The sequence below is a fragment of the Notothenia rossii genome (assembly GCF_949606895.1).
Source record: "Notothenia rossii genome assembly, chromosome: 5".
Classification (NCBI taxonomy): domain Eukaryota; kingdom Metazoa; phylum Chordata; class Actinopteri; order Perciformes; family Nototheniidae; genus Notothenia; species Notothenia rossii.
Genome location: NC_136903.1, coordinates 63,878,568 through 63,899,249, shown reverse-complemented (window position 1 = coordinate 63,899,249; position 20,682 = coordinate 63,878,568). Strand labels below are relative to the sequence as shown.

The window sequence follows — 20,682 nt, the reverse complement described above, 5'->3', positions numbered from 1 at the left end:
AAATGCTTTGAGCGAGTCAGCAAAGCTTCACTTCACTCATTGTAGATATGGTAACACAGAGGCCCTACTGAGAGGGTGAAAAGAGGAGCTGCAGCACAGGCAGTATGAGAACACTTTTTGAACATTAAAGCATGTAAACATGTCCCAGTAGAGACACAACATAGAAATATGAACCTGGATATTAGCACAATAGATCCAATTAAAAAAATCCTTGTTACTTTCTAGAAAACAGTACAACTAACTTTTTTGAAAAATGACCACTCCAGCACCTCACATACAACTAGAACACACAGTTTAGAGTGAGTCAGACAGCTTTTTCTCCTGCAGACAGGCCTGTAAAGCATTTCACTTTTCAATCTTTGTCAAACTGTTCAACCCGCTGACTCTGAACAGTCCCTCTCCATGCAACCTACGTCCCTCCCTGCAGCACACCATTTTTAACATTGAAAGCTGAATGGAACACACCACTGAAAGGACGTTTCCTTTGCTATAATATAAAAGGTTCAGCAATGGTACTCACACATAACAGTAAGAAAAACATTCCCTGAAGCAAGGACAACCTTCTCCCTTGTTGCCCGGTCGTAGATGCCCACATGGCATTCGTAAGGTCCGTTGTCTGAGATCCGCACCTCCGGGAGCCTGTAAAATACAAGAGTTTATGAGTTGATAAAAATGTTAGCAGACTGGCAATACTTATTCAGTGATGCACAACTAAAATATGTTTTGGGGAAGTGGATAGGTGAGAAATAAATTAGATAAAATTGTTTGCTAGTCATCTATTGATCTAAAACATGACATTATGAGATCATTCAATTGAATAATTTGCACCCAGCGAATTCAGCTGTTTCCTATAGGCACGCTCAAATATGTACTAATAAGATATGAGTTCATTTAACTGTATTACTTTTGAGGATATGAGATCAGTGATTTAAAGGTCACCTATTATGCAGAATACACTTTTTCATGTATTTTATACATAAACATGTTCAAAGAGATTCTGAACGTTTCAGGAAAAAGATTCTCTCTCTTTTTGTCCTGATCCATTTGTATAAAAACCTGTCTGAAAATCAGCTGATCAGATTTTGGCCACTTTATGATGTCATAACGATTGTTTGGCTTGTGTAACCATTAGCCAATCAGCAACTAAGGTAACACCCCACCCCCCTTATAACCTGAATCTCCTCCTAGAGCACCATTGTGTTATTTTTAACCAAATATCTCTCAGAAGGGCGTGGGGAGTGGCTCCTTATTTTCATCTAAAGTAACAGACAGAGAATCAGCACTTTTGAAGCTGAGGGGATTATGGGATGCTGCAATGCACGATATGTTTGGTATTTGGAGCCAAACACTTCAGAGACATGTTTTGTATATATATGAGACCTATAATATATTGATGAAAAACAGTATAATAGGGGACCTTTAAAATGAGCAGACAACTTTCGATACAGTAACACAATTCATGTATATATCTTGGTTTACATATTTACTTTGAGCATTTCCTTAAATATAAAGATATAACATCAGTGCTTGGCAATAGGCACGGGTTTCAGATAAGTGAATTTGTTTTTGCCTCCAACGCCTCCATTAGACTCCTTTGTTTTTTTCCGCGCCATAGTGACATCACTACATAACACTGTTCTTCTATTCTATGAAGCGATAGGGGCGGTGACCATCACAAAGGAGGTGACCAGCTAACCAATCAAAACTGACTGGGCTCTGGTTTCAGGCAGAGGGTGAAAAGAGAGGCAGTAGCACATGAGCAAAATAAAGACCTTTTTGAACACAAAATACAAATCTGAACCTGAAAATGTGCAAAACCAACCCAGTCTCACAAAAAAACGTGTAATAACTACGTTGGTCCACAACGTAGGACGTAGTATTTCTACAAAAACGCCTCTGAAATTGTAAGGTCCCTACATGGTTTTTCACCATTCATTCCAAAGGCTGGCGTCTATGTCACGTGATCATAAATATATCAGCAATTAAACAACATCTTACATTTCTTTTCACACAATACATCTCCTTACAGTATCAACACAAATTCGGCTGACCTTTATATTTGATCCAATTGGTAGATAGGCTGTATTTACACCATAAAGGTGCACTCCTGATATAAAGGGACACCTAGTGGTTAAAGCATGTAATTGAATTTCATTATTTTTAATGGTTTTAGTGGTGTTTATTTGTAAATCATTTAGTATAATCACACAAATTCTGTGTTTTATATTTAATAATTCTGTGTTCTTTATTTATTGATTGTTCAATACCTGACAAGGCCGTAGATGAAAAACTTGGGTCGCAGGTTCCTCAACAGTGCATCACAAGACATCTATCAATATTTGTGTATACCTCCACCATTAAACCGTCATATTATGCATATTTCTTATACTATCTACATACATCTTATATAAGAGTATAATACATATTTATAATATCAGTTAAAATAAGTGCTTGAACATAGTTAACATTGCTGGAGGTATACACAAAGTTTTTCATTCATTGCATAACTACAACGTTTGTGTATATATATGTCAATAAACCTTAGAAAATCTTGAAATCTTGAAAGGGATGTGCAAAATAGTCATTATATACAGACTTTAATTAACTATTAGTAGAGAATAACGAGTAATGAACATACTTTATAGGGATCCTATTAATATCTAATAATAAAAATAATGAAATTCAATAACATGCTTTAAACACCAGGTGTCCCTTTCTATCAGCTGTGCACCTTTATGGTGTAAATACAGCCTATCTACCAATTGGATCAAATATAAAAGTCAGCTGCATTAGTGTTGATACTGCAACGAGATGTATTGTGTGAAGAGAAATGTAAGATGTTGTTTAATTGCTGATATATTTATGATCCAAGTCACGTTTTCAGTTTTGGCGGCAGTTCCTCATGTTTGTCTAGAAGTCTTCACATCAAGGCTCTATAAATAGAGAATTACAGCAGATATGTAATATTTAATGCAGCTGAACCGTGTATTACAATGCCGTTATGTGATGACCTCCAAAGAGAAAAGCAAGCACACTCGGAATAAAGTGTTTTCGGTCTGTTTCCGGTATTTCTTTATGACGATGTGATGTGACATGTGAGACTGGAATTGCACAGGGGAAAATAACGTATCTATGGCACCATTTTAGATGCGGATTTTGTTAAACTAATACGTTTGCGCTGTGGAACAACAATATACATTGACGGGGAAGGGGGTAGCAATAAAGATAACACCATTAAACAGTTACACAACATAACATAAATAATATCGATACCAGCGTCCCTAGCAACCACCTTGGTAACAATGAAAATGTTGTATAGACACAATTTCCTGAAGTAATCTGTGTAATAACAAGCAAACTAAAGATCATGTACATCCACTGCACACATAATCTGAAATAACAACTCATATTTCTCGCATTAAATGACATCAAAACGCATTTTAATGGCCAAACTAACTTTAAAATAGGCATTTTACACCGAGAATAAAACGAAGTTCGGCAATGTTTTTTTTTTCTGCAGGGAGAAATGTGAAGATCACGTGACATAGACGCCAGCCATTGGAATGAATGGTGAAAAAAAACGTAGGGATCTTACAATTTCAGAGGCGTTTTTGTAGGAATACTACGTCCTACGTTGTGGACCAACGTAGTTATTACACATTTTTTTATGAGACTGGGTTGGCAAAACATGTCCTCTTTAATTCATTAAAAACAAATTAAACATGACTAACATTAATCCCAACAGGCCAGTGGGGGCTATCAATAAAAACATTGTGTTTGAACTACCCAAGCAAAAAGTAAAATGTTACTGAACGAACAGATCATAAACAAATGTTTGAAAAAGGTATGAAAAAGAATGAGCACCACAAGTGAGGTTTTCTTCACAAGAGCTTCCTCCAGGGATGGGCATAAAAGAAGTACGTCTTTTTTCCCACTACAGGGCAAAATGATGAGAATAGCACTGTGAATCTATCTGTAGCGGCGGGTTGGGGAGATAATTGGCTTTGTCTTGGCTGGCTACATTATAGTAAACGCTGATGTAGCCCATTGCTTTGTTTTTACAAACAAAGCCATGGACCAGTTATCCACAGTCCTGACTGCTGCATTTATGGATTCAAACCAAGACAAGAGCAGGGGGAAGGAAACCACAGATAAGATGATTCAAAGCATTGAAGTATTGCCGGGAAAAAGGGTGAGGAGGCCGCCATGAAACTTCCACACAGCATTTCTGAGTGACCGCCTGTTTCTGAATTCTCCTGCAGCTTGACAGGAAGACATATCTGTCAGAATATGGGGAAGAAAAAGAGGAAAGGTTGTACTCATAACATTGAGATTCCTGTAAAATATTAAGGCTGTAGGAATTAATTTTTCAACAGCCCATCTAATCTTTGATGTTATGTATTTCAGAGGTGGTAGTCTATTGAGAATCTGTTCACAAAAGTGGAACACATGACTCTGAGGAGCTGTTTTCTCCTACAGCTGCCTCCTCTTTAATGTCAATTGGAAACTCATCTAGGAATTAGTCATACTTCTAATATACTTATTGGAAAACACCTAATATACCGCATATTACATTTTTTCCTACATATTAGATTATTGCTCTTTTATCCCTCTGAACCGGGACTTAAATCAACAGTACCACACAGTTATTAGCGCGTGGTTTTACTATGATATACAATTCATTATCATATACGACAAGCATTATCATGGCATAAATCCTGTAAAAAACATTTAGTATTTTACGAGAAAGATTCCCTGTGTATTTTCAATTACCACTTTTGCCACCTACAAGTCTTTTCTTCAGCCTTGCAAACTGAACTTATCACACAACATATTCACGGTTAATACCCAACCAAGTGAGTAGGTCATCGAATAACCAAACTATTTCCAGCAAACCACATTAAACACACTACAAACTTTTCCCAGTATACCAGAAAAAAACACTTCATAGACAGTCGAGATCGATAGCAATGGGCTCCCGTGGAGGAGCAGCAAAAACAGCACTCGCAAAGAGAGATCGATAGTCCCCTAGGAGTCGCATCTGAAAGCTCTTTCCTGTTATGTAGGCCGTCCTGCAGAACTCCTCCTGCCTGCAAATGCAAGCAAATGCGAGTGGAGAGATGGAGAGTGAAAAAGAGCAGACCTGACAGAGAGGCGTCTGATAGCTCATCAAGTCAATCTCTGCATCAAATTAACTAGCACATTGTCACATACTCTTTATGGCCCGTAGCATTACGCTCCAGTGGGTCAAAGCTGGCGTCTGTAAGTCAGCTCACTCGATGAAAAGCAGAAGAAGATTGCTTACAGGACGGGACGAGATTTGTAATCACGCAGGTTTTCTCAAGGAATAAACATGAAACAAAATGACGAGGAAACTGCTGTGATTCCCAGCGCCAAGGGAGGTTCGATTGGCTTTGTGCTGGCTTTCATATTATAGTAAATGCTGATGTAGCTCATCTCCCTGTTCTTATCCACAAAGCTCTAGTTCTGTTGTTTGCTACCCAAACTGCATTCATGGATTCAAATCCATACGAATGCAGAGAGGAGGGCTCAGTGAAAAATAAGTAAAAAGCATGGAGGTATTACTGGAACAGAAAAGGGACCATAGAGAAACCTCACAAAAAAAAGACTTTCCAGTGATTACAGAAGGAGCTCTAAAGCACTGTGTAATTGCACTAAATGGGTTATGTTTTGTACTTTTCCTAACCAATTTAAGAAGAGAAAAGCCACGTTGAAAGTAAGAAAGTAGGAATTGCCATCACAGTACATAATTCAAATGAAATTGGTGTTACAACAACATTTCAAAATTGTCAAAATAGGAATGATTTAATTTGTCACTTTTCCTAAAATACCCCGAATGTAAGTAGGAACATAATAGTAATGTTTGTTTTAGGTCGCATTCACACCAGCCTTTTATAGTCCGGTTGAATCGAACCCTGGTGCGTTTAGCCGCTTGTCTGATTATATAATCATATGCGCCGTTGCTGTTGATAAGCTCTCCAGATTAACAGCAGCATGAGAATAACCTGCCGAAAGCGCCGATGCTCCATGGCGGAGGCTCCGGTAGAAATTGCCGGGATTTGCGTTTTCACCCCCTTAATGTCTGACCAATTGTTGAACAGCATTTCCGAGCACATGACTTGTGTTTAAAGTTTATAGTCCGTTTGAGTTTTGCCCGTGTGAACCGAACGCAAACCGAACATTCTGAAAAATGAAACAATGTAACAAACTGTCGTGTGGTGCGCACCAGAGAAGCGGACTATTAGGTTTGAATGCGACCCTACACTCGGATCAATCTGCAAGGAATCTGGACTACCAGCTGTTCGTCACAGCTTACATCACTAATAATGTTCCTGCAGATACAGGATGAGATGCCCCCTACTGACCCAGAAGGCAATGCTACTGCAACTCCCTCCTGGCTGCTCCACCTCCAGTGCCACCCAACCTCTGAAGCTCATTCTGAATGCAGCAGCTCCACTGGTTTTTGACCTACCAAATTTATCTCACACTATACCACTCCTCCCCTCTATTCACTGGCTGCCAGAACATGCTTCAAGACACTGGTACAGGCCTACCGTGCTGTCAATGGATCTGCTCCTTCTTACCTCAAGGACATGATCAAACCTACTCACTATAGCACATGCAATTCAGTCTGATTCGGCCAATCAGAGTTGCGACCCCCTCACTGCGAGGCAGAGTCCTACATCGCAGAAAAAGTGATTCGCGGCTGGTATTTTTTCAAACCCTTTTTTTCGAGTTTGGTTCTGGGTAAAACAAAGATGATGCGGGTCGGGTCGCGGGTGTTGGATAATAAATATATTAAAATTATAATAACTTAGTTTAATGTTTAAATCCTCAGACCTCTCCCCCGCGGGACCGCTCATAATCATAACATCTGCAGCACATCAATCTGCTGCTGAGCGCGCCACATTCGAAATGGCTGAGGTGAAGCTCTCTAGCGGAGAATACAGCATTTTCAATAACACTTCCTCAAGAGCGAAATCCAACGTCTGGGAGGCTTTTGGTGTCATCCTAGATGGAGAAAATAACCAACATCTCACGCTTTTTGAGACAAATATGCAACTGCGTGAGTTAATAATTGCACGTTTTTACTGCTCATATATGCGGGTTCGGGTCGGGTTGTGGTTCCTGTGCCGACGGGTCGGGTTGCGCAACTAATTGGCAATATGTGCGGGTAGCGGGGCGGGTTCGGTGTTGCACGTCGCAGGGGCGGGTCTTGAAAATCAGAGGCGAGGTGGAACCATAGACTGTATATATAAATGGACGTAGGGTCCGTGACGTCACCCATAGGATTCTGCAGAGTTGCCAAGAAACCCTTAGTAGGCGGAGTCGGCCGCTAACGGCTCGACACTGACGTCAGAGTTCAACTCCCGCCTACTCCAGCCTGCTCCAAATAAGGGCAAAGAGGCGGAGCAGAGGCGGGACCTGCTGCCACCGAGCTGAAAGTTCCAGAGCTAGCTGAAGCTACCAAGCTAAGCTAACATGCTCCCCATCTGCACACTGCCTTGGCATTTTACATTTCTAAGGTAAGCGGACATGGAACTATTCAGCAAAACTATAAATAATAATCTAAGTTATTGAATTTTTAGCATTATACTTCAGAATCTTAAAATCCCTTAACGTTTGTATGCAATTGTGCTAAATTCAACACTGCAATCAAGCAAATATTAATATGTTTGCATGACATTAGTTATTTATACTTTGATATCACTTAATTATACGTTTAATACATTTAAGTCAAGCTAAGGTACATGTGATGGTAGCTAGTTAGTGCTCTTTCCTGTGAGGCCTCCTCCAAACAGCATAATAACCAGACTGTATCATTAAAACTAAGTACCAGTTCTAGATCCTTGACTTTAGACAAACAATTCAAAAGACAACATGTATTTAAAGATCAATCTTTATTTGAATGTGCCTCTTAACCTGAGATATTAGTTATACAGTAATAGTATTGACAATCTAAAAAAACTGAGCAACTCAACTGTCAACTTTATGTTTCTTATTGTCTAAGCATTTGTTATTTTCATTTTCCCCCTCTCATATTCAGTGTGGACGGATTGAGACAGCGTGGTGTCCAGAAAGCTGCAGAGACTTCAGGGAGAAACCTCTGTGTGATGGACGTCCTGTCTGTTGGTTTGGCTCGGAGAGGACTGAGGGTCTTTCCTCAGTGAGGAGGACCAGGCCTGATGGAGGAGCCCATGCTGGGCAAAGCTGATACCAACTGCACAGGCCTAGTCTGTCACTTTATTTGACTAAATGTGTTTACTTTTTTTTTTTCATTTAATAGGTTTACACCTTCTCTCCATATGTGCGTTTTATTTAAAACATTTGATTAACTTTTGGTTCACATTTCAATAAATTGTATTTGCACTCCTTTTGTCCATTATTCTTACTGAAAATGTTAGATTACACATTCACATCTGACTGAAGATTGGCCCTATTTATTTGTGACGTTGCAAACTCTGCGGTACAAGGCACAAATGATGTGAAGCTCATAAAGTGAGGCAAATACAAATAATCAGCTGATGGAGTCTAGATGTGGAAATAGGTGAATTCGATCAGCTGACTGTTTTTACAATAAAAGTAGTTTCTTAGTGTACTGGTCTTAAAATCTCATAACATCAGCTTTTAATTTTCCTCTTGGATGTTCTTCTTGACCCTCAGAGAAGGAGAACATGTCGTGTCTTTCAGGCATGTCCTTTCCTAACAAAAATTACAGGAAACATAAAACATATTATTGCAGAACAAGTGTGTTATTTATGAAAGCGGTGTTTTTGTGTGTTTAGGAGCTGTAGATATAATTATTTTGTAATTGTAATGTTTTTTTTTTTATTTCAACAGTGAGCTACAAAGAAAATCATATTATGAATGAACAGTATGAAGTTCATCAACATTGAAATATACGTTATCAAAATAATATTTACCTGTTATCAAAACGTAGTGCAACTGTAGAAGCTCACTCTGTTGTCTCACTGAAAGAATAACTTTTACCACATTTTTTACAGACAATATTGAGAGATAAATAGTAGCAGTTCTTACTATGTGTTACATATCTTTGCCTTCAATACATTAAATTAGAAAGCTGACAAAATCATATTGCTTGTTAACATCTAAATGTAACTTTTTGTATGGAAAATACCCTCAACTTCACTGATGTGTAGTTGATCTAGTATTGTTTAATGGAATGTATATAAGTGTATTAAATTCAATACTTCATTTATTTAAACCAATATCTTTCTTGATTCTTTGTACAGTATGAAAAAAAGAGTCTTTGTACCTGTGCTGAAGTTCACTGCTGTGAGTAGTCCAGTTCTGTCTCTCGCTCTCTGGTCCAGCCTGTCTGCATCACCTGGACAGCTTAAACAAACAGATATATATGTAAAGTACCATGTGTACAAACAATATAACTGATTCTCTTCTGTTGAACATGTTGGATTGTGTATTGTCCGAGTCAGGGTCCTTTTTATTCTAATGTAACTTTGGAAGTTGTGTTACCAATGCTTACTCTTTATTTGATACCCATTTGGTAATGCAATTCATAAAAACAACAAGGTTTGGGTTTGTTCTTCAGATGACTGTGATGTTAACGTGTAAGCTCAATAATGAACTCCAGCTCAACCAACCATATTGTAATATCGAAGTAATCATCTTGAAATATGACATTAATAATTGTAATATACACACATCTTATTGTGAGGTTGATTTCACATACACTACTTCAACATTAGCTTTTCTACATACTTGAGCATAGCCAATTTAAATTAACCTTAGCGATGCATATAGTTCCTACCTCTATAATAAAATATCTCTCTAAGTTACAAGGATGACCTTATTTTATCAACCTCAAACAGAAGCCGTTTGTTCTACAGTATTATCCCTTAACACTTGTCTATTTCGTTTTAACCTTTATAAATATAGTCTATGATTTTAACTTGGAGGCTACGATTAGCATCGTTAGCACCGATGTAGCTACCACTCGCTTACACGCTAACCCAAGCCTTAACATTCATTACGTAGCTGATTAAAATCATTAACACATGAATAAGTACTCAAATTTCACTTACCGCAAAACCGCATTCATGCACCGTCTGTTTCAACCGCAGAGCGAGTCACAATGGTCCGATATATAAGCATGAAGAACAAACAAACACGGCCGGGGGCAAGTTGTGTTCCCTGGATGAGCTGAACATGAGCTGAAGCCTGTAGCTTCACGGAGCAGCTAGCAGAGAGACAAGAAGCTAGCAGCAGCAGTCACTTCACAGAGCCGTCACTCAATGTGACCACGCCCTAATTTATGCAAACACTTTAAGACCTAATATAAATAAAAGGGTCGTGTTAGAAAACAATTCCATCACAGATCCATAATCATGAAGGTGGAATCTAACTATATTCATAATAATATGTATTGCATCCATGGGTAGAAACATGTTTTTTTCTGCTGTAAAGTTGGGCATTTTAACATGGGGGTCTATGGAAATTGCTCCTTTCTGCAGTCAGTCCCTATCGGCCAATATATGAACTGCAGTGTGTGCCACTTCCGTATTGGCGTCCCGGCTCTTCCACAGAGTTTTCCGCTTGGGTGGAACCCGGTGGCACTCACCAATAACACGGCTGTTCGCTATCTTGGCTCCAAAATGGTGGAACGAGCTCCCCATTGAAATCAGGACAGCAGAAAGCCTACACACCTTCTGTCACCAACTGAAAACCCACCTGTTTCTCTTGTACATGCAATGATACTCTTTACGACTTTAACGAGTGCAGCAGCACTAACAAGGGTTTGGCTTGTTTGAAGCAAATGTATCTTTTATTGTTGGTCTGAGTTTAAATCTCTATGATTAATTGCACTATTTGTAGATGTGTTGGACAGAAGCGTGAGCTAAATTAAATGTAATGTAAGCTTATCTGTATTACATACAGGATAATAGTTATAAGGGAAAGGTAAACTATATAAAAGTATGTACAATTGAGTTAAAACAACTCTTTTAACCTTAGGTATATTCGCCATAGCACACAATAATAATATAATTGCTATGCAGATTCAAAATACACAAGTGTGTTCTCTCTTTGTAATGTAGGACGCTTCGGTGGACACATTCACCTTCAGTGTAAGATTGAGGGGGGGAAATATCAGAATGAACATTTTTAATTTGCAACTGTAATCAAAATAAAATTGAAATTGACTTTCTTAACACAACTTCCCACAGGAAATATCCATCAATTACTCAGAGACCTTACTGAGCTGTTTCACCTCCTAAAAACTGCCAGAACAACAACAAGGTTAGTCAGATTTAAAGTGTCGGGGTGGGGTGACTGAACACATGTATAACTAATATAGTCTAGCAGTCACAAGGCAATTTGCAGCATACAAGGAATTAAAATGTTTCTGTTGAATGGCTACTGCAGAGTTGTACATTTGTTTATGGACAGTGGAGACATGCCCGTTCAAGTTGAGTTTCTGTTTGATTTATCTGACAAAGATTAGATGGTGGTAAAAAGTGAGGCAAAGATTGACTGGGTCTAACGATTATCTTGAACTCAGCAATAGCTTTCCGTTTGTTGTGTGTATAATAGGGAGCTTGAAGCTGTTGGTTTTGGTCAATATGGCAGATGTGTGCATGTTGGCCATGTGGGAAGGTAGTTAATAGGACTTGGCTGACTATTCTTATGGGGGGGGGGGGGACCCCACTGTGGCGCCCCTACAAAAGAAGAGTCTATTAACCTGAAGTCATGGGAATGTGTCTTTTCTTTTTTTGTTAAAGCTATTTAATAAAACTGTAAATGACACAAATTATGTAGCTGAAACAAATACCAGTAATGGTCTTTTATGGGGTTTTCTGTGCGCTTTGACTTTATACTCAACTAAAAATGTCTCTTTTGTCCTTGATAAAATGTTACCCTCTCATAAAATACCTGGTACATTTGGTCTAGAAGCGCCACTGTCTGACTAGCAGTTTAAATTAAAGCACTTGTTTTATTCACATAGTCCTGTTTGCCCCCATTTTTAATCTCAATTTTTGACACTTCAACTGCAACTTTCAAACTTACAAATTCTCTTTGTTTTTGAAAGAGAAAACCTTTGATCTTTCAAGAAGATTAATGGTTCATTAAGAAATGTATCGGCCTTGTGTAGCAGATTGTTTGGGCCAAAAAGGTAAACCATGGAGATGTATAAAATGTAAAACAACACTTTTGCTTTTTTAGTGTTTTTAACCACAGCACACATGGTATCATTTATTCAGGAAATATATGGTACCAGCAGCAACTACAGTGAAAACTGTCGCAAGGCAGGTGCAGCAAGGTCTCAGAAAAGTACTTAAGGTATTAATAACAAGTGCTCATACCTACAACATTATAGATTGCATGCATGTGAGAAGGCATGGGAAATCAATTGCATACAAACCCACAACCATGAATTTAAAAGTCTCCACCATTTGTAAAAGCAAACCTACTTATGCCAAAATGCATACTCCTGCTTTAATTATTTTTAGCTTGAATACTGGAGGTCCTCCAGACTTCAAGTATCATCAGATACTCCCGAAATCTGTCATTATTTTACAAGGCCTGTGCATTTGCGCTTAAAAACAGACAAAGTTACAGCTGCTTCCAGTCTTTTATATTGACTTTATCTTAATCTTTGACAGCTATTAGTCACCATCTTTAAACATCACTTCTGAAACCATCTTATACTGTAATTGCAAGCTGGCGTGTGAGGAGAAAAAACATTTCTATTTATGTTCTAGTACAGCACAATAGTCACATATTGCTGCTTGGAAAACATATTTCACAAAAGCAAAGAGGGGAAAAAAGCTAAAAATATATTTTCCTACAAAACGCTCTGAGTTTATAAAAGATACAGCATATTGAGGCATTCAGTTTTGGTCGTACAAGTGGATTTGTCAGACTTCTAAGGCTTTGTACAGAAGATTTACCATTCTCAGGTGGAAATGGGAGATTACAGCGGGTACAAAATTCAGCTTTCTGCATTTCTTAGCAGTGTTGAGCTCCTGTGTGACACCATGAAAGTAGGATTGTGACCAATTTGTTCTTCACTGAGAGGAACGCTGCGACTGGCAGGAGTCCACATGTATCTCTGGTTGACTAACACAGGTTAAGCATTGTGACACAGATCCGGATACAGGTCAGTGCAGGTATAGCATCCAATTGTTTCTGATACAGTTTCATTCGAAATCCCCCTTCCCCTCCGGTGTATTGCATTAGACTTTCTCTCACTCCCTTTCTCTGTAGGTATCTTTGTGTGGGTGTCTCGGCGTGGGGGGTTATGTTTTCTGTTTGTGTGTTCACTCATGTTTCCATGTCTGTGTGCATGTAAGTGCGTACGCCTTTCCATTGTGATGATGCCTAAGTCCCAAAGGGATAGTAGGATTGTCCAAATAAATCATCTTCAGCTGGGCATCCACACCACACACGAGGGAAGAAAAGAGGCACAGAAGGAGAAGAAAAAACACAAAGAGGTAGAAAAGTACATGAGCGGAATCAAAGAAAAGCATCAGGACAAAGATAAGATGACAGCGAGCGATGAAAGTAGGATTATTACACAAAGATGCAAAGAGGGAAGCATTGCGATTCTAAATGAAGTCGTAGATATGCTGTATGGCCATCGCTTTCCTTTGTTGCCGAACATTCAGTCAGGGGTATCTGCAGTGGGGGCAGAGCCAGAGGAAGGAATGAGGAGATGGGCAGACAGCTGCCAGCCGTATTTTGGAGGCCTGGGGGTGAAGGAAGACAGCCCCCATCACGCAGTTACCGTGTAATCAAGCCAAGATGACTCCTCAGCCACCTACTCTCTCTTTCTCCATCTCTTGCTCAGAAAAACATGTTAGTACTAGTGTAGTCAATTGATACAAAACATGCTTAACTGTCAATACAAATAATTAAAATATAGTATTGAATTGTATTTGGGAGGAGATTATAATGTGATATGAGTTATCAGTTTGAAGTCAGACAATTTATAGTAGTAGTAGTATTATTCTTGGTTCCCCTTTTTTATTGAAAGCCCTATCTGTTCCTACAGTGGTGATCTAGTCCGCTATCTCCCACTCTTGTTCAACTTCAAGAAACTAGCGCTTGGTTTCGCAAATATCTTTTGTTCATTTTCACCACTTTTACGCAAACCAATGCAGTTGCCATTTGTCGTGGATGAGGTGTGCCATTGCTCCTAGGTAGTTATGGTTCTTACTGTGGTCTATAGTCAGTGCAATACATGTAGCATGTAGCTTGTGCCAATTTATCCACGTTCTATGCCTTTTAATTTATGGTAAACATCCGCGTTAGAACTACAGGAGGAAGTTTAGGTCAAATGCGTTAAGGTTTTCAGAATAATCCCAAGCGTTAACGTCGACATCCCAAGTTAAAAAATACACAGTGGGCCAGTAGGGTTGTGTATGTTCGTAGAGCCTCTGCATGTTCTCCTCTAATGATTACTTGCTTGATCAGGGCTGTGCTACATGGGATTTATGCACCACTGTGGCTGGAATAAGGACCGGGCTGGCCAGATGTTGGATACATCTTTAACATTGAACTCTTTATCCTGAGCAGGGTTGCTGATTAGAGTTCCCCAATGCCTCCTGTCCTCTGATAATGCGATGACCTCTTTGCCCGGTCAATCCAGTCTGCCCTGGTCTGACCAACAGCAGATGGCTGGGAATAAAGTTACATAGCACTGAACATCAGTTAATCTTGGTGCATTTACTATCACAGTGTCGAGGTGTAATTTGATTATACATGAGGTAAGCATTGTGAAATGTATTTGATCTGCAAAGTGAAGGGCGAAAAAGCATGTAGGTGGAATTAAAGAGGCCCTAATAGGCTTTTGGGGTTTTCCCATTCCTGTAGCGTGTACTTATATTTTTGTGCATATAAATGGTCTGCAAAGGCTAAAATCCCAAAGCCAGAGGGAGTTTCCCTCCCACACACTCCCCCCCCCAGCCTGAAACGTCTCAATCGGTCTCCTTTGTTCACTTATGTGACGTAATGACATCACCACATACCACTTGCGCTTCTATTGGCTAGCACTCCAATACATTGTAGTTGTTTTGCTAAGGGGCGGGACATTTCTGACACATCATAAGTGGATGACCAATCACAACAGAGCCGGCCAGCTAACCAATCAGAGCAGACTGGGCTCTTGTTTCAGACAGAGAGTGAAAAGATGTGCTGCAGCACAGGAAGTATGAGAGAAATAAAGAGCTTTTTGAGCATTAAAGCAAGTGAACATGTCACAGTTGACACAGAAAATACCAATATGAAGCATAATATATCCTCTTTAGGAAAGAAAGAAGTCATGTGTTAAATAAAACCAATTGATTTTAATGCTCACCGGACGGTTGATTGGTACACGAGGTCTTCACGCCTGCGGTAGTCCTCCATGTGAGAGTAATTGGTGTTAAACATAGCATCGTAGGTGAAGATTTTCTGCTTGATGGTCCCTCCATCTGTGACCTGTGAAGCAAAAAAGAGAGAGAATGAATAAGATGATTCGTCTAATGATGGATGGGATAGGGTCTACCCCCTGCAGATATCTCATTGATTCATTTGCAGCCATGATAAGCTCATCCCTTACAATGTCTGAAGGCAAAGGGATTGAAAAAATGCTGACATGATAGCATCAGCGAGACAGTCTCTTCGGCAGCCGTTGGTATTTGTTCGTGCACATGGTTATGTCTTAATGAAGACTGACACGGAGCGTGTTATGTATGTGTCAAGCAGTCTGCTTTCTGCGGAGGTAATGGCTTGTGACGAGATACTGCAGGGGTAGGTGGAAAGGATATTCAAAACACTGGTCTCATCTTCTTCTTTTTTTTTTCGTGTATGGCAGATGATGGAGTAGTTCTTTCCTTTCTAATATTCACAGGAGTGTTAAAGTCACTTAGCATTTGAATGACTGTGATTTCTCCTCTCCTCAGAATCCACAGACACATAAATGAAAAAGGGTGACAGGATTTTAATGGAGCCACTAATGCTGCTTTGAAGAAGAGAATTGTTGGTGGGCCTGGGATCCTTCTTTCGCCTGCCAGTGAAGATGCAATCGTCCTGATCCAACCCAATCCCTTCAGTGAGGTAAACAACGCCAAAGCAATTCATGATATGTAAAATGTACACATCAGGAGATAAAGCCGCATTGTTTTTTTAAATAATAAGAAAAATATTGTTCTGTGTAAACACGGGGTAACTCAAATAACCTAATGCATCTGGAGAAAGCACACTGCCTCAGGCTTAGTGTGCTGAGTAGTACTGCATAAAAGAAAAATATAAAAAAATAAAGTTTTGGCACCCTTTTAAAGGACCGGGGTATTGTAGCCATCTGTTCATTTTTAGTACACAAATAGTTCACACCATCGCCCGATGTAGACACAAGGCAATGATGTGGCTACATTTTAAGATGAAGAACAGGGAAATGAAACAGGAAAAGGGTCGGCCTCTAAAAGCAAAGCCATGTTTAGAAATTGTGCTTTGCTAGCACCTCGGCTTTTGCCACCACTTACAGTAATGGACCTTTTAGAAACAACCACGTAGGGAGTCAAGAGACGTTTCTGTTTGATATGGCTGTTGAACATGACGGGGCTTAAAAATAAAAGCACTTTTAACTTGTGTGATGTAGGACACCTGCATGGAAAGCTGAAAGGCAGCACATATTTTACTGTATAAAAGATGATATGTCACTGAGACATAAAGTGATATACATTTCAGATTAGTACTGTATGGGACAGGCATTGATGAAGACAAATTATGCAGCACAACTGTCAATTAAATTGGAATGGTTCATTTCCATTTACTTGCTTCTATTTTTTCAATTCCACACAGAAAGAGTGGTTATGTTGAAACATTTGCAGAAACACATCTGTTTTGTTCCCTTTCAGTCTGAGTTTTGTTTTGTTGATGTACAATATATTTAACCCTAACCCTAACCTTTGATCCACCCAAAAGCTTTCACTGGAACTTGTACGTCAAGTCAAAAAATGTTTTCTTCAGGAAGCAGCTGTTGAAACCGTGACGTACAGTATGCCATTTCGATACCAGTCCTAAACAATATCAATCAAATATAAAACACAACACCAGATGTAACTAGGACACTAAGGAAACCATGCACACAAATCATCTTGTGGCAAAGGCTTTGCTAAAGCTGCATTTCTGCAACAGAAAAAGCCAACGTTGCATGATGCATGTGTGTGTGTGCGCATTCTGCAAATAAACAGTAGCCTTCCAGCTGACCTAAAGCAGCCACTGAAGTGTTCCGCCCTCAGGCTACACTGGCTGTGAACAACTGACTGTGTGCCTTTACATATGGCTGACACATATCATCAATTTGGGTTCAACAACACCTCAGCTTGTTAGCAGGTTTTTAGTCACCTTAATAACACATCTTGCAAAAGACTCGCTATTACATTTATTGATAGAGATATGACATGCAAAATGTACTTTGGGCTTGTTGTTTATTTAGCCTGCTGTGAGAAACCCAACAAAATAAAAAAGGAGAAAGCCAGGGAGTTACATATTAAGCCATGTTGCCTAAAGAACACATGCAATTATCCCATTGACCTTTATACAAGCGCCAGCATTAGTTACTCTGAGATTTGTAATACATCACTTCTGTTAGAGCTACTCTTCTGACTTGGCTTAACACGATGGCCTCAAGGTATTTGTTCAAAGTCCACACGTGGTTATTGGTCAGGTCTCAGATGACACAGACCTTACAGTACATAAGTCAGACCTGATGTACTGTATGTGTGTGAGCTAAACACTAAATCCAATAACCTTGGCAGCTCACTATGACAGATTGTCTATCATTGCAGCAGACCTCTAAGATGTTGCATTTCTTCTTAGAAAAACTACTGACTGACCCAGTGTAAGGTAGAGGTAATTTCCCAGACAGATCCTATTATTCAAAGTAAGTGAAGTGAGCTTAAATAACCTTAGCGGTTCTGAAAAAGAAAAAAGCGTTGCAGAGAAAGAAAGTTACAAATCATTACCAAGAACCGGGAGAAAAAGACGTTTAATGTTTAATTTCCAAGTGATGTCATGGAAGTGTATTATAAAATTACCACTGCAATGAAGAAGATTTAAAGAAGATAGAAGAGTTTGTGGATAACCGCTTCAAAAGGAAATGGATATTTGTAGTGTTTTGAGGAATTGATTAGATTAATCATTAGCTCAGATCAAAGGAAGAGTACATGTGACATTCACATTATCATCATTTTAAAGTCATTTGTTTCCCATCGACAGGGAAAGAGAACGCACACTGCTTTACGGAATAAAGATATGACTGTGCTTATTTGCTAAAGTCTAATTTAAGCAATGGTTGACAAATCCCTAGCAACTAAGCTCACTCCCCCTCAATACAAACACATCGCAGTTGACTTACAAGAGGGTTTCAAAGCTTTCCAAACCAATGCAGAAATGATCTACGAGCCCTGAAGTACCGAGGTGAGCTGGAGACATTGTGTAGCCGTCTCGTCTTTCACAGCCCGTCTAATCCAACAAGCATTACAACATGCCTACATCCTCTCCCTGAAAAACCCTGTGGATAATGCAGGTGTCAGATTTCTGGTTGTCCGGGAGCTTTAAGGACCAGAGAGGAGGTTTCTGCCTCAGACAGGTCATCTCTGTGTCACTCTCTCTTTATCTATCCCCCCTTAATGATTTCACCTCTTAATTAAGAGTGACCCGTTAACCCCTGTGTAATAAATCTGAAATAATATACACATCAGTGGATGTCTCCCTATCCCCACAAGGGGACCGGCTTGTGGTATAAATTACTGACTGAGAGGAATAGAAAAGGGATGAGAGTGGGAGGGGAAAAAGAGAGCCAAACTGTGCCAAAACGGCTGTACAAGAGAGAGGGCAAGAGGGAGATGAATACTCTTTGATTGCAGAAAAACACCGTTGGGGAAGCAACGCTTTGCGACAACTGCTTTGTTGAATCCAGGCCATGCAATTCATATGAGGCACAGAGGCCGCTAAACCCCTCCAACACGACCATCTGGAGATATAAAGAGGCAGGCATGGGTGCAGACAGTGAGCTACACCTCGCCCGTCTGCATTGTGGCAGATAGTGGGTATTGGCTGAGGGAGTAGCCAGCACGTGAAAGAGTAGTCCATGACAGGTTGCTGACAATAGGGGAAGTTTGAAGGGGTTTAAAAACAGGCTCCTCATGCACTCAAAACACTGAAATGTTGACTTTAATTACACATATTATGTCAACAGATTTAACATAACTGTATTAAGTTAGTTGAACGCAATAATATCAAGTTATTTTAGGTTTAACTTAATATTATTGCTTTTAACTTAAAAACATTGAAATGTGTTGACATAATACATTTCATTAAAGTCAACTTAGTTTTTTCAGTGTAGATTCAGTTTGTGATGCACATTTAAAAAAACTCAGAAAACCGTAAAATCTGTGAAATATTCCCCACACTCCAGCACACAAGAACCACTAAAATAAACAAGCATTACAAAACCTTAACAACAACAACAAACTTTTTTTCTTAAAATGAAGTGAATTTTTTTTCTACTGATGACAATTTCAGGTTCACTGTTTCAATATGTTGGTCTGCAGTTCAACAAGTGTATAACAAATACTAGGTTCAACTTAATATTATTCCTTTCAACCAATACAGTTTTGTTAAATGTGTTGACATACTACTCATTAAAGTCAATGTGTCAGTGTTCACAGTGTGAGACGTGATAATACCAAGACGAAGGGGGCCCATGTATCCTTCCTTGCCCTGCCAGCTGAGCTAACTCTCTAATAATGTTGCCTATTATGGGGGTCAAGTTAGGCCTGGGTCTCAGGGGTTAACCAAAGCCCTCTTCCCTCCGCCTGTCTGGGGTGGGACTATGTATAGGCTGCAGCTGCATCAGCAGCCCCTGGAGCCAATTCAGCTAATACACTGCAGGCCAACTGTGAGAGATTAAACCTGAATCCTGCTTCATCATTTCACTGAAAGTCACTACAGCAAGCCTTTCTTGAAAGTATTTCTCACGCTGGTTAACAAAAGAGATGAAATATGAAATGCATGACAACTATAAAGATATTATAACCTGCAGGACCTCATTGAGTTAATGTTATGCTAAGATAGGGTTGAGTAATAACAGTAAGTTATTCACGTGGTGTCTTACAAGTAGATGATAATGGGGTTTGAAGAATTCATATTTCACTAGTACTCTTTGTGATCTGAATCTACATGTCTAACCCCTTCTGTACGTGAACAGCAGCATGGCGCTCAAATAATATCCTAATGAGATTTATTCCCATTCAGTCGCTCATTTAAAGACTTAGACGAGCAGCAACAAAAGAGATGATCAGAGCATTATCACGAACCAGCTTGGCACTTTTCTTCATATCCATGCTAATGTCCCTAATATTATTATCTCACAAAGTCTCTTCTGGAGAGAGTGCGAATCATTGGGACGCATTGTCTTACTTATAAAATGGTATAAGTGCTGTTTGCAAGGATAAATTACATCTCAAAATAGAACGGAGCGTGCAAAGCGTGTAAACTTGACATACCATAACTTTGAATATTTATTTTTGGACTCATGAAGTTAAATAACAATGAATACTTTCTCTATGTGTTTGCTTATCATTTCGAGCACACTTTGTGAATTGTAAAGTCTCTTCAGGTCCGTGTTGAAAACCA

The 20,682-nt window shown here is 39.4% G+C and overlaps 1 protein-coding gene across 5 annotated transcripts in view; it reads right to left on the bottom strand.

Moving 5' to 3' along the window:
• The window catches only part of igsf21a (immunoglobin superfamily, member 21a), a 286,476-nt gene that overhangs the window by 119,283 nt on the left and 146,511 nt on the right, over positions 1 to 20,682 (bottom strand). For all 5 annotated transcript variants that reach the window (XM_079684282.1, XM_079684280.1, XM_079684281.1 and 2 more), the window contains 2 exons: positions 15,359 to 15,480; positions 521 to 639 (listed from right to left, as the gene is read on the bottom strand). In XM_079684282.1, the coding sequence (XP_079540408.1) occupies positions 521 to 639; positions 15,359 to 15,480 (241 nt within the window). The remainder of the gene's footprint in view (positions 1 to 520; positions 640 to 15,358; positions 15,481 to 20,682) is intronic.